General features: G+C 45.6%; 1 protein-coding gene across 1 annotated transcript in view; it reads left to right on the top strand.

Annotated features, from left to right (window-relative positions):
- The window catches only part of Col4a6 (collagen type IV alpha 6 chain), a 65,408-nt gene that overhangs the window by 39,802 nt on the left and 12,577 nt on the right, over window positions 1–13,029 (top strand). Inside the window, exons 22-33 of the mRNA XM_059250308.1 lie at window positions 757–978; window positions 1,350–1,511; window positions 3,062–3,232; window positions 4,047–4,190; window positions 5,047–5,172; window positions 5,610–5,791; window positions 8,611–8,674; window positions 9,297–9,371; window positions 9,798–9,905; window positions 9,992–10,099; window positions 12,509–12,580; window positions 12,854–12,979. Of these exons, the coding sequence (XP_059106291.1) occupies window positions 757–978; window positions 1,350–1,511; window positions 3,062–3,232; window positions 4,047–4,190; window positions 5,047–5,172; window positions 5,610–5,791; window positions 8,611–8,674; window positions 9,297–9,371; window positions 9,798–9,905; window positions 9,992–10,099; window positions 12,509–12,580; window positions 12,854–12,979 (1,560 nt within the window). The remainder of the gene's footprint in view (window positions 1–756; window positions 979–1,349; window positions 1,512–3,061; window positions 3,233–4,046; window positions 4,191–5,046; window positions 5,173–5,609; window positions 5,792–8,610; window positions 8,675–9,296; window positions 9,372–9,797; window positions 9,906–9,991; window positions 10,100–12,508; window positions 12,581–12,853; window positions 12,980–13,029) is intronic.

Here is a 13,029-nt window from a genome sequence, read left to right as displayed (position 1 = left end):
AAGCCACTAGTGACAAAGCCAGGACTCTGCAGTTGTCCGCTTACCAGTCATGTGGCAATGTCCCACATGGACTTCTTGGAGGTCAGAGAAAGAAGTTCAGATCAGTCCAATAGAAGCTACCCATTTCTTCCCCTTTGTAGGGTAGTTCCAACCTGAGCTTCAAGACTGCAGTGTGCCACTGCTTCTCCCTCTGGGTTCCCTGGGTCGGCATCACCTGGGAACTTGTAGTCACACAAACTCTCAGCGTGTTCACAATACCCAGTGAGCAGAAACTCCAGGATAGAGCCAATAATCTGTGTGTCACTACAAGTTCTGAACTGCCATTGTTCTAGCGCTTGAGTCTTCTCTTTGGCTACCTGCTCTAGTGTCTAGCATTTCTTCTGTTCTTTCCACCACCTTCTGCCCACTTAAGAAGAAGGAGGGCATGACCGCTGGAGTTTAGCAACTGCAAGAGAGACTGAGCTTTGGCCAGAAGGCCTTGGTGTGACTTGGGCCCTTAGCAACTACTGACCCCAGGAACAGGAGCAGGTTTCTAAGCTGTGCCTACTCCCAGCTTCCCAGAACTAGAACCTCCTCCCACTCACATGTTATAGTTCCTACCTCTGCACAAATTCTCCAAGGAATGGAGACTGCTGACTATTATTAATACTAAAGCTAATGCTTTATTATTAGAAAAAATCTGTCTCAGATCTCTATCTAGACAAATTGCTTCTAAACATCCATGGCCTTTTAATTTTTTTGCCTCTTTACATTTAGGATTTCCTGGACCTCGTGGGGAGAAGGGATTGCCTGGTTTCCCTGGGCTTCCTGGAAAAGATGGCTTGCCTGGAAAAGCTGGCAGTCCAGGTTTACCAGGTTCCAAGGGAGCCACTGGTGACATCTTTGGTGCCGAAAATGGTGCTTCAGGGGAGCAAGGCCTACAGGGATTGCCAGGGGACAAAGGATTTCCTGGAGACTCTGGCCTTCCAGGACCCACGGGTGACTGACTCTTCTTGACCCTTTACTTGACAGTGAACAGAAAGCTTTTATAGTGACTACTGTCTTTGCATGAATGCATGTGTGAAATGCATGACTGAATCTGGGATAATTAACAAGAAAGCTAAAATGACATTCTAGTCCGGCTCTCTTTGAGGAAAATTTTCCTTATGTGGTTGGAGTCCATTTTCCTATCATAGTAATTCTGGGAGTAGCTGTAACCAACAGTCAAGTTCTTGCAAAGCCGCTGACAAAAGAAGACAGTGTCGCCTGAGGTGAAGCCTGGGCCAAGCCCTTCCACTGGAAGATGGTTTGGAGACCCAGTGCCTCCCTGTGGTGTAGGCGGTGAACATCTGCCCCCTCCTCTTCATTAGGTTTGAATGGGAAGTCTGGTATGCTAGGCCCCAAAGGTGAGAAGGGCAACCCTGGAACATCAGGACCACCAGGACAGCCAGGACCCTCAGGATCTAGTGATACATTTGGCATCAAGGGCACATCTGGACTCCCAGGACCAGCAGGCCTTCCAGGCATTTCAGGTAGGTCCATTGGAGGAAGAATCCCAACTTGACAGACTTTAGTTAGGCTTCACATAGACTCAGGCATCCTTGGGACTAACAGTGGCAGTGTGACATGGTCAGAATCTCGGAGATTTGACTTTCCTGACCTCTCTAGTGTCAAATCCCAAATCACTCTGGCTGTGGCAGGCAGAACACATTGTTACTGTTTAGCTTCTGCACTGTGACAACAGATCTCTGCCATGTCTGCCTTCCATGGCCTCCTGCTCCCTTTGGATGCTTTGGCCTGCCCCTGGCCTTTCTCTGTTAAAGAATCCACCCTGTGCTGAGTTGTGTTGTACCCTCACTGGTGCTATGGTGAGCTTGCTTTGAGTTACAGAGAGCTAAAGCTGCGCCCCCATGCCCCAGTGGCCTGCCCGTCAAGGGAACATGCCTCTGAAGATCTATAGGCAAACGGTGGCTTTCACTCAGTACCATCATCCCCACTCTGGACGAAGTGACTGAAGCTGAGTTATTTGCCGAGCCATTAATATCTGCTTTATGTCCTTTGTCCTTCTGTTTCCGGGGTCTTCATATAAGCTGCTGACATGAAGAAAAAGGAAAAAAACAGCCCACAAACTCACCGACTACGACTTCCCACTGGGGAATTATCTGATTATCCCCTATAACATGGCCTTGCTTACAAGGCCAGGGATCCCTGAGCCCCTGCTAGAGGGTTGGTTCCCATTGTCTTCAGCTCTCTTGTTAGAGAACTCTCTTCTCAGCTTCCCATTGGAATCCTGGGGCTCGCAGCTACTTGCTGCTTTTCATTTCATGGAAAGCTAAGTCAGCCATTCATTGAGGTCCTTGGGAGCCCAAATACTTCTGTCGTCACTGATTGAATTCTTTGGTTTTTTAATTTCCTTGCTTTGTACCTGGACATTCCACTTGGGCAGCAGCTCAGGAGGTTAATCCCATTGACCAACTTAAAGCGTGGTGAAAGAAGACTCAGGGTACCTGGGAGATCAAATGGGCCTTGTGGGTCTCTACAGTACTTGGCACTAGGGGGTCTTTCAAACCTAATGCCAAGGAACTGGCTGACTTAACTGCTTGCTTGAGGGATTAAAAGGGCAACCCTGTATCCAAGACTCCCTGGGAAGTTCGAACAACAGCTCGGCTTTAACCTCTACTTCACGAATTGGCTCAGGAAGCAACCATTGTAACTTGATTCAGAGTGTAAGAGCCGGGAAACTGGAGTCCAATTGCAGCCCTAGCCTCCCAGAGCTCCATTCAGAGGCTCCGGGGTAAAGCACATCAATAAAGGAAGAAGTTATAATCACAAGGGGGTTGCTTTTCCTGCCCATCACTGTGCCATGCTAGAAGCGATATGCATTTAGCATGGTGCTCTGGGTGGTAGGTACTAATGCTCTGACCAACTGAGCACTCAGCCTGTTGGCAGCTCTCATTGGCTATTGTTAAAAGGTCGTGGACAAAGTTCAACAAGCCATCCAGTCAGAACCAATGGGAATAAGCAGTGACCCAAATCTGTCCAGAATCTCACTTAATAGCTGACCTGTGTTCTCTCTATTCAGGGCAACCTGGAAAGAAGGGTCAAAGAGGAGACATAGGTCAACCTGGGTCAACTGGGAAACGAGGTCTACCTGGGATAAAAGGCCTTCCTGGTTCTCAAGGGACAGATGGTTTCCTGGGAAGCCCAGGTTTGCCAGGAGTCACTGGGTTGCCAGGCATCCCAGGCCAAAAGGGTAAGTGAAGTAATTGGGAAGGCCAGTGAAGCGGGCAGGGGCCACCCAAAAGGAGCATTCATTCCGAGCTGCCCAAATTGCTCCGTCCTCTCTGCCCAGGAAACAGAAAGTAGGCAGGGCTTTCTGTAGCAAGATATTTAGACCAGGCTGGTACTAAAGGAAGACAATCACCTAATGTGAGTCACTCAAACTGCTTGCTGTGTGGAACAGTGGAAAGATTAACATGGTCAGAAAGAGCCAGGGCAATAACAGCTACATATAGATCACTCAGCATGGCACATACCAAGGAGCCTGATTGCTCTCACTTTCTGTGTTTGCCATAGCAGTGGTTAGGTGTGTGGCATCTCTGTTATAAACAGGAGAAAATGGCTAGTGTCGGGGCAGGGCATACAATTGATTAGCACAAAGGGGCAAGGTTGTGCTCATCTCTTGGCCTCCTGGACCTAGGCTTTTTTGGACATGTGCTCTGAACTTAATGAAGTAAAGCAAAAGAGCCCACGTTTCTTCTGGTGGTTAATTATTACACATTCAGAGAGTCCTAGAATGTGTAATAACTAAGAAGCTTGGTTAAAAAAAAAAAAAAACAACTAAGACTTCAGAGTTAGAGAAACCTATGATCAAATCCTTTCTCTGCAACTTCTTAGCTCTGTGGCATTGTGCAAGTAATTCAACCTCTCTTGGCCTCCCTTTGTTTTCGTGTATGTACAACAGAAATGATAATAAAAGAAAGTCTTACTCTTCAAGAGGTGAAAAGGGCTCCTCTGGACCAGTAGAGTTTCCTAGGTTACCTGGTCTAAGTCTTACTCTTCAACAGGTGAAAAGGGGTCCTCTGGACCAGTAGGGTTTCCAGGCTTACCTGGTCTTCCCGGTATTCCTGGAGCTGATGGATTAAAAGGATTTTCCGGTTCGTTTGGAAAGGTGGGACAACCTGGACAGGCTGGTACTCCAGGTGAAAAAGGTGAGAGGGAGAGAAAGAGATGGGGGAGGGAGGGAGGGAGAGAGAGAGAGAGAGAGATTCCAAAACGACTACGTTGTTTTTCAAAGTGTATTTTGCTTGTCAACTTTGTCATTCATGTGATGAATGCCACCTCTGTATTAGACAAAAATTTAGACTTCTGAATTAAGTCCTTTGAAACCAAAAGACTATTCCCTTCAGAGTTAACACTACATGTTATAGACTGTGTCAGTCAGCTTTTGACTACTGACAACAAATCCCTAGCATAAACAGTGTATAAGAAGGAAAAGGTTTATTTTAGACCTTGGTTTCAGAGGATTCCATCTGTGATCAGTTGACCTTGTTGCCTTTAGGCCTGTGGTGGCACAGTACATCATGGAGCAGAGCTTTCTTCATGGCAGCTGGGAAGCAAAACTGAGAAAGTGATAAGAACGAGAGTCCCGCAGTCCCCTTCAAGAACATGTACCCAATAACTTGACTTCCTCCCACTCAACTCCATGCATCAAAGGCTCCCTCACCTCCCTATGAAGTCAATGGCTGAAAATCAAGCCATTACCACTCAGATCTTTGGGGGATACTTATTCAAACCAAAATGAAGGCCTCTGCTATATATTCCCAGTGCATCGTTGGAAGATAATTTTGAGTAGGGTCTAAAGCTACTGATGTCTTTGGGTTTGGTGAAAGAGAAAGTGTATGCAGAAATGCAGAGTTTGAGGATGGGATAGGGAAGAGGACAGAAAGGCCTAGAAACTGGGCTGGGGGTTAGTGTGGTAAGAAACAATATGAAAGGTCAGCCCTAGTGTGACTTGGTGTGTAAACTGTCTCTCTCATGCTAACTGCCTAATCTGCCTTCCTTCAGGAGACAGAGGGGATCCAGGGTCAGTCGGCATGTCCGGTCCAAGACCTCCAATGCTGACCCTTTGGTTCAAAGGAGAAAAAGGTTCTCGAGGTTCTGCTGGATCCGATGGATTTCTTGGACCCAGAGGTGCTGAGGCAGGGGATGTTCAGGAGACATTCTCAAGAAAGAATTTACTGCCACCCTTGGCTTCCTTCCTGGGAAAACCAAAGCTCACCCCCAAGAACAGCAGTACGGGAGACAACATGGGGTTCAAGGAGGTTATCTTCCCTCTTCTTGAGTGTCCCTTGATCTTTGAGACTACTGCCACTGTAGAACTGAAATCTTGACCCACAGTCTGCGGTACCCCAGAAAGAGCCTGGTAGATAGTGAGGCATAGATACTGAGCTATTGCCAAATCTTTGAGTTGGAAAGACTCAATGGCACCTCCTTCCACCACCCTGTCCCCAAGCCAGCTTCCCCGCCACCTGAGAGCACATTTGGTATATGACCTTGAACACCTGCACCTAGACAGGTTGTTTGTGTTGCCTCTAGCCTTTTTCTAACAGGTTTTGCTTCTTTCCCAGGGGACAAAGGAGAGCCTGGCATCCCAGGGTTACCAGGCCCACCTGGAGCTCCTGGACAGTCCAATACCATCAAAGGCCTCAGTGGGAAGCCAGGTTCCCCTGGATCTGTGGGGAGAAGTGGATTACCCGGCCTCAAGGGGTCCCTGGGGATCACAGGTTTCCCAGGAATGCCAGGAAAAAGTGTAAGTTTATCCAGATTCTTGTCTCTTCACCATAAACAAAAAACAAAACAAAACAAAAATCCTTCACCACATAGGCACATGCCCTGGGTTCCCATCTTTCTGATTCCAGGCTACTTCCAACCCTTGCCCTCAAGATAACGTCAAAGTACTCACTCTCCACGTGTGTGTGACACATCTTCCCACCCTTTTCCTCAGTATCCCCTTCCTCTGTGTTTTTGCTCCCATTATTGGCCCTGTGAGGTAAAGCTTCCTGCCTACTTTGCAGTCTCCAAAACTTGCCTGCTCTTCAAGGCACCATTTCATCATGAGTTGTGGGGCTCCTGCTGGGCTGGCAAGGCACTTTACATTGCTCGTATCGAACTGCTCCTAGTTGGTTCTTCAGAGAGTCTCACTTGCTAAGCAATATTTCTGGGACTTAAGGAGAATAGCCTTACAAACCTTTCTATTTGTACCCCACTGCCAGCACCCTACAGTCCGCATTAAGCTGGACATAATGTAAAAATTCACAGATTGTGGGAAAGGGTGTTAAGGCATGGTCTTACTATGTTGTCAAGGGAGATCTTGAACCCATAATACTCCTGCCTCACCTTTGCAAGTGCTGGGATTACAGGTATGCACCACCACACCACAACTAGAAATAAGTGTAGGATTTGGGGGTTTACTCAGTATTAAACTTAGGGCCTCAAACATGCTAGGCAAGTGCTCTACTGCTGAGCTATATCTCTAAGCATAGCATTCAGAGATTTCTTGATGGTTTAATAGGAAGGTGTTTGAAGTACCTCAGAGGACAACAACTAGCAAAGATTCAAGTCTAGATTATCTGGGCTTTTGAAAGGCAGGGTAGGGGCTGTAGGGATGGCTCAGTGGTTAAAAGTGCTTGCTGTTCTTTTTGGACAGTTTGCCCTGTGGATTACAGCTCCAGGGCACCCAAAGCATTCTTTGGCCTCCATGGGTACCTGCGCGCGCACACACACACACACACACACACACACACACACACACACACACACACATTTAAAAACATAAATAAGACAGAATAAACTAGAGTAGGTCTGACAGATGGACTTGAATTTGAATGTCATCAGGCTTCATCTCTCATTTGCTCTGTGATCTTGTGTGCCTTGCTTAATTAACTTCACTGAGCCTTATGTTTCCATCCGTTAAAAAGGTAGACGAATAGCCAAACTCCTTACAGACAGTAGTGAAGATCAAATGAGATGAGACATGCAAAGCACTTAACGTTGTGTCACATACATGGAATGTTCTACATAAATAGTAGTCTCATCCAATGATTAGGCACCAAATACCTGTACTCCCTACAAGCAAATTTTTGTCTTGCAAAAGCATTAGTCCATCTGATAGAGAGGATACACTTACATGGCTCAAACATTCTCCAAGGAAATCATTCTAGGCTTAAAGTCCTCATAACTCACAGAGGGGGAGGGATAGAACAAAGTGGGAATGCATTGGGGGAGAAAGGGTTCCCAGCGTAAGCAGAGACTCACATTAGGAACATCTATATCTACAGCAGTGCGCTATATGAAGCCAGGCCAGAAAACAGGCAGAATGGAGGGGGTACCATCGAAGGTAGTGGTCCAATGAAAATAGTGGCCCAGCCCATTACTCAGTCTCCTGTGCAGTGCACTAACTGGCATGCATTTTTCCTGGGTACATCTCCAAATACCTCCAACCATACTAGATACCATGAGAACAGCTGAAAGCAGCTGACATAAACACTCCCCAGATGCAGAGTGTTTCAGAAAACTGCCAGGGAGTGCTGGTGGATTTCCCTGTGAATATGGAAACTACTCATCCAAATGCAGGCTAGCACCCTGCACACTTACAGCCTGCTACCTGGTAACAGGACAACCTCATGTTCCTTGTGGAGCCTTTAGCCTTCTTTTTTTTTTTTAAAAAAGATTTATTTATTTATTATGTATACAGCAGGTATGCCTGCAGGCCAGAAGAGGGTGCCAGATCTCATTACAGATGGTTGTGAGCCACCATGTGGTTGCTGGGAATTGAACTCAGGACCTCTCGAAGAGCAGCCCCTGCTCTTAAAATCTGAGCCAAAAGCAAGACTACTGTTTGTGATTTTTTTTTAAGATTTATTTATTTATTTATTATGTATACAGTGTTCTGTCTGCACATATCCCTGCAGGCCAGAAGAGGGTGCCAGATCTCATTACAGATGGTTGTGAGCCACCATGTGGTTGCTGGGAATTGAACTCAGGACCTTTGGAAGAACAAACAGTGCTCTTAACCTCTGAGCCACCTCTCCAGCCCCTTGTGATTGTTTTTTTCTTCCAGTTTTGAGACAGGATCTCACTAGGCTGGTCGGGAACTTGTGAAGTTCCTGCCTCTGTTTCCTGAGAGCTAAAACTATAGACATGCGCCCTCACACCTGGCTGAAGTGATGGTGATGTGACATAACTCTATAGCTTTGGCCAAAATGGTGGTAGCTGAATAGCTGCAGAGCAAATTGAGTGCCTGACCTGGGATTCATGTCCTACGTTTTCTGAGACTTAATAATTAATGCATCCATACATTGATGCACTGAGATTTCAATTCTGATAGGTCATGAATGACATGACTAGGAGTAATCTGCAGATGGAATATTCCCCACTGCAAGCCCTAAGTATGCATGTCTATCCCTGGCTCAGCACCTTCCCATCTACAGGATATATCTCCTGTCCCACCTAACACAGAGTGTGTAATCAGCATCTCTCAGGCGATGGCTAGGGGTTGGGAGAGAGAAGAAAGATGGTGAGCATCTCCGAACTCCAGGCAGAAATAATGATTTCTATGTTGCCTTGAAGGGCTTACAGGGTCGCATTGGAACTTCCGGTCCCCTGGGAGCAACTGGTATCCCAGGGTTAAAAGGTAGGGAACATTTTCTCTTTTGATCTGTTTGCCTAGACCAAGGTAAGCTTTTCTACCAACCCATAACTCAGGGAGTGGCCAGAGCTGTGTTTAGAGGGAAAACGAATTTGTTTTATATTTCCCAGTTGGCCAAACACCCTCTGCACTCCTTGTTCTTCAAAGACAATACAAACAACACTGGTACCTGCCAAAATCTCTTCCCGGGACTTTCAGGGCCAATAAATAAATAAATAAATAATACAAAGCCAAAGGAATGTTTTCAAAACAGCAGCATAAAAGAACTTCAGCTCAGAGCAACTCTTCAGCTGATGAGCACAGCCCCCCTGCCCCCAGGCAAGAATAGGTCCCATCTTTACAAGAATCACTATTCCATTCTGGTCATATTTCAGGTCCCACTTACCATCTCCTCACACATACTGGGCCTAGTGATGTGTTTCCAATGAAGGAGTGCTCTGTATAAGAACAGCTCATGCCAGTAGCTTGGTAGAATCCCTGGTCCTTTTACTCAGTGAATGGTTTTGTCAAGAAGCTCCTGTGGCCATATTGAATCTGAACTGAGGGGGAAAGATTGAAAACACTGCTTTGGCAAAAGAAAATGAAAAACTATTTCTTATACCTGCAGGAGACCAAGGCCAAACACTTGGCATTTCTGGAAGCCCAGGACCCAAGGGACAGCCTGGTGAATTAGGTTTTAAAGGTAAGGCTGAGATAATTTTGCATATACTTCTCAAATGCTTCAGAACTTAAGGACTAGAAGGAATTTTAGAGACCAGCCCCAAGTTCTTCAGCTTCTATCCAGTGGATACCTATAGTTTTCCCAGGCAAACTGATAAGGGTCTTTAGCATGGTGTAGCCCCTAAAACGTAGTTTCCATATTTTCATCTAAACTTTGGTGCATAAACATTTCAGTTCACCATTCTTGCTTCTGGAAGACACTCAGAAAAAGTCTGTGTACGTCTCAATTGAGAACAGCTTCCAAATATGAAAACAACCGCCAGGATCTTTCCCAGAGTTCCTTCATTGAATCAAGTTCCCTCAACATCTCAAAATGCTTTCACCTCCCCACTCCTATTTTCCCACGGAAATGGGGACTAATCATCCAGCAATTATCTTGACCTTACAGGTGTAAAGGGAAAAGATGGACTAGTTGGTGACAGAGGTTACCCAGGAAACAAGGGCGACGATGGAAAAGTTGGTATTGCTGGAGATCCTGGCCTTCCTGGGTCCCCAGGTACTGTGCTACTTGACAACTTTCACTGAAGAGGTTAGCTTCAAGCCATACCCTATTCTCAATGTCTGCCTTCATTTTACATTTAGGACTTCAAGGGATTTCAGGTACGAGAGGAGACCCAGGCCTCCCAGGTTCCCCTGGCCATCTAGGGTCAATTGGCCATCCTGGACCTTCTGGCTTAATAGGACCTAAAGGTATGTGTGTTTGCGGGGAGGAAGTGGGAGGAGGTGTCTTTTCCTCATAACAGATGGCAACTACTTCATCATAGAATGTAGCAGCCAGGCCTAAGCCATACTTAGAGTGAGGTGTTAAATGAGGATTAATGGAAAAGAAGAATGTAGAATGGGCTCGAGAGATGGCTCAGTGGTTAAGAGCACTTGTTTTTTGTAGAGGACCGGAGTTTGGTTCCCAACACCTACCTGGTGGCTCACAACCACCTGTAACTCCAGTCCCAAGTGATCCAATGCCCTCTTCTAACCTCCACGGGCACCAGGCACTTGTGTAGTACACAAATGTGCATGCAGGCAAAATTCTCATACACATAAAATAAATATTTAATCAGTAAAAAAAGAAGGAAGAAGGGAGGTGAACAATTATGAATGGGAATAGAAGAATGTGAGGGCTACAAAGAAAAGTATTAACAAGAAAGACACATCAGTTTTTCATTACTATAATTAAATCCCTGTGGTTGGTTACTTAGAAAGAAAATAGATTTAGTTTATAATTTTTTAAAATATTTATTTATTTATTATGCATACAGTGTTCTGCCTGCATGTCAGAAGAAGGCACCAAATCTCATTATAGATGGTTGTGAGCCACCATGTGGTTGCTGGGAATTGAACTCAGGACCTTTGGAGGAGCAGTCAGTGCTCTTAAGCTCTGAGCCATCTGTCCAGCCCCTAGCTTATAATTTTTGAGGCAGTAATTCCAAAGAGCTCTGGCACTGGCTTTAAGGAGGACCATACCGTAACTATGTCACCTCATGGGAGATGACATCTATGTCACCTCATGAGGGGTTAGCATCATGGCAGAGAGAGAGAGAGAGAGAGAGAGAGAGAGAGAGAGAGAGAGAGAGAGAGATCACAACTCAATAGGAGGCTAAAGTGAGGGGTAGGACCAGTCACACTCTTCTGAAGAAATTCACAATTATGAGAACTCAGGGTCCATGAGAACTACCTTATTCCTTTTGTGGAGAGTCTCGGTGACAAAACCTCAGTAAACCTCACCTCTTAAAAATCCCACCACCTCTCATTATATCACAATGGAGACCTTGGGGAACACATTAAACTATATCCAAGTGAAATGGTTAACTTGATATTGTTAACTTGATAAAACCTAGAATCAGCTAGGAGACAAGCTTTGGGGACACCTTTCAAGGGACAATGTAGATTAGGTTAGCCTTTGGGCATGCCTGTGAGGAATTCTCTAGATTGGATTTACTGAGGTGGGTAGACCAACCTTAACTATACGAAGTACCATTCCACTGGCTGGAGTCCTGGACTGAATAAAATAGGAGAAAGCGAGCTGAGACCAGCATTTATTACCATCTACATCATGACTATGGATGCAACATAACCACTTGCCTCAAGTTCCTGATGCCATGTTTTTCTCAGCATGATAGATGGTACCCTCAAATTGCAAGCCAAAATAAGCCTTTCCCTTTTTAAGCTGCTTGAGTCAAGCATCTGATTACAGAAATGAGGAATGCAGCTACTATATGAAGCCATAGCAGAAAGTTATTGCCCGGCATATGTTGTCTTTCCTTGCTTTAATTTTCTAGACTCAGTTTCTGGGAGAAGGCAGCTCAAGGTCCTGGCATCGCTACTCCAACATTCTATTAAAAATACCTATGGTGGTGGGGGTGTGGCTCAGTTGGTAGATTGCTTGTCCAGAATATACAAAGCCCTAGGTTCAGTCCCCAGCACTGCATAAACCAGAGTGATGACACATACTTATAATCTCTACACTCTGGATGTAGATGCAGGAAGATGAGAAGTTGAAGGTCACGCTCAGCTACATAGAGAGTTATAAGCATCCTAAGTTACATGAGACTCTATCTCAAACAAATAAAAACAGGAAAGGTAGGAGGACCTATTTATTTAGGTTCCTGGTTTTAGAGGTTTTAGTCCACAGTTGTCACGTGGCTTCATTCTAGCTGGATCATTGGTAGGGAAGAATGTCATGATAGGGAGTGTGTTGCAGAGTCAAGCTGCTCACCTCATGGTGATCAAGAAGCAATAAGAGTCCGTGTCAGGACAAAATACCCCCATTCATAACATGCCTCCAGTTAGCTGCTTCCTCCAATTAGGCCCCACTTCATAAAAGTTCCTCTACCACTCAATAACTCATTAAGTTTTGAGTCACATTGAATTAGTACATTTCTAAAGTCAGAATCATTGTAGTCTAATGATTTCCTAAAGGCTCTGCCTCTGAATATACTATTAGTAGAAAATACGCCTTCAATACTTGGGCTTTTGGGAGACATTTGAAATCCAAACCTTATTAACTGCCATCTTACTCTTAAAGCTGCAATGGCCCTTATAAGAATCATGAGAACCCAAGGTACAGGGTGTATGTTAGAAACTGGCTTTTTCTATCCTCAGGATTCTCTGGACCACCTGGTTTACACGGACTGAATGGACTTCCAGGCACCAAGGGTACCCATGGCACTCCAGGTAAGAAAAGCCCTGAAGGTCAAGTTTAAGGACATAAAGCTCTTCCAGAAGCCTGGAAGAAATCCTCCATGTGTTCTTGACTGTAGCATATCCCATATCCTGGGACTCAGATATCTTCACCAGTCTTCAATTGGAGGTTCTTAACACAAAGGGGAAAGAGGATGTTTTGTCTTTCTGTGGAAATGAGCTTTTCTTCCAGGCCACAGGGAAGTCAATCATGCCTAAGGGCTGTCTCCCCTGAGCTCTGTTCCGTCCCTCTGCATTTCTTCCTAGGAGCCAGTATCACCGGTGTTCCGGGGCCTGCTGGCTTGCCTGGTCCCAAAGGGGAAAAGGGAATGCCAGGAATTGGCATTGGAGATCCAGGAAAACAAGGTTCAAGGGGACAAAAAGGTGACCGAGGTAAGTTGGCTCAAGTCAGACCTTATAGAAACTGAATGAGGCCTTGGCAG

Source organism: Peromyscus eremicus, chromosome X, assembly GCF_949786415.1.
Source record: "Peromyscus eremicus chromosome X, PerEre_H2_v1, whole genome shotgun sequence".
NCBI lineage: Eukaryota > Metazoa > Chordata > Mammalia > Rodentia > Cricetidae > Peromyscus > Peromyscus eremicus.
The sequence above is the reverse complement of the archived record's forward strand: the minus strand, read 5'-3'. Positions and strand labels throughout refer to the sequence as shown.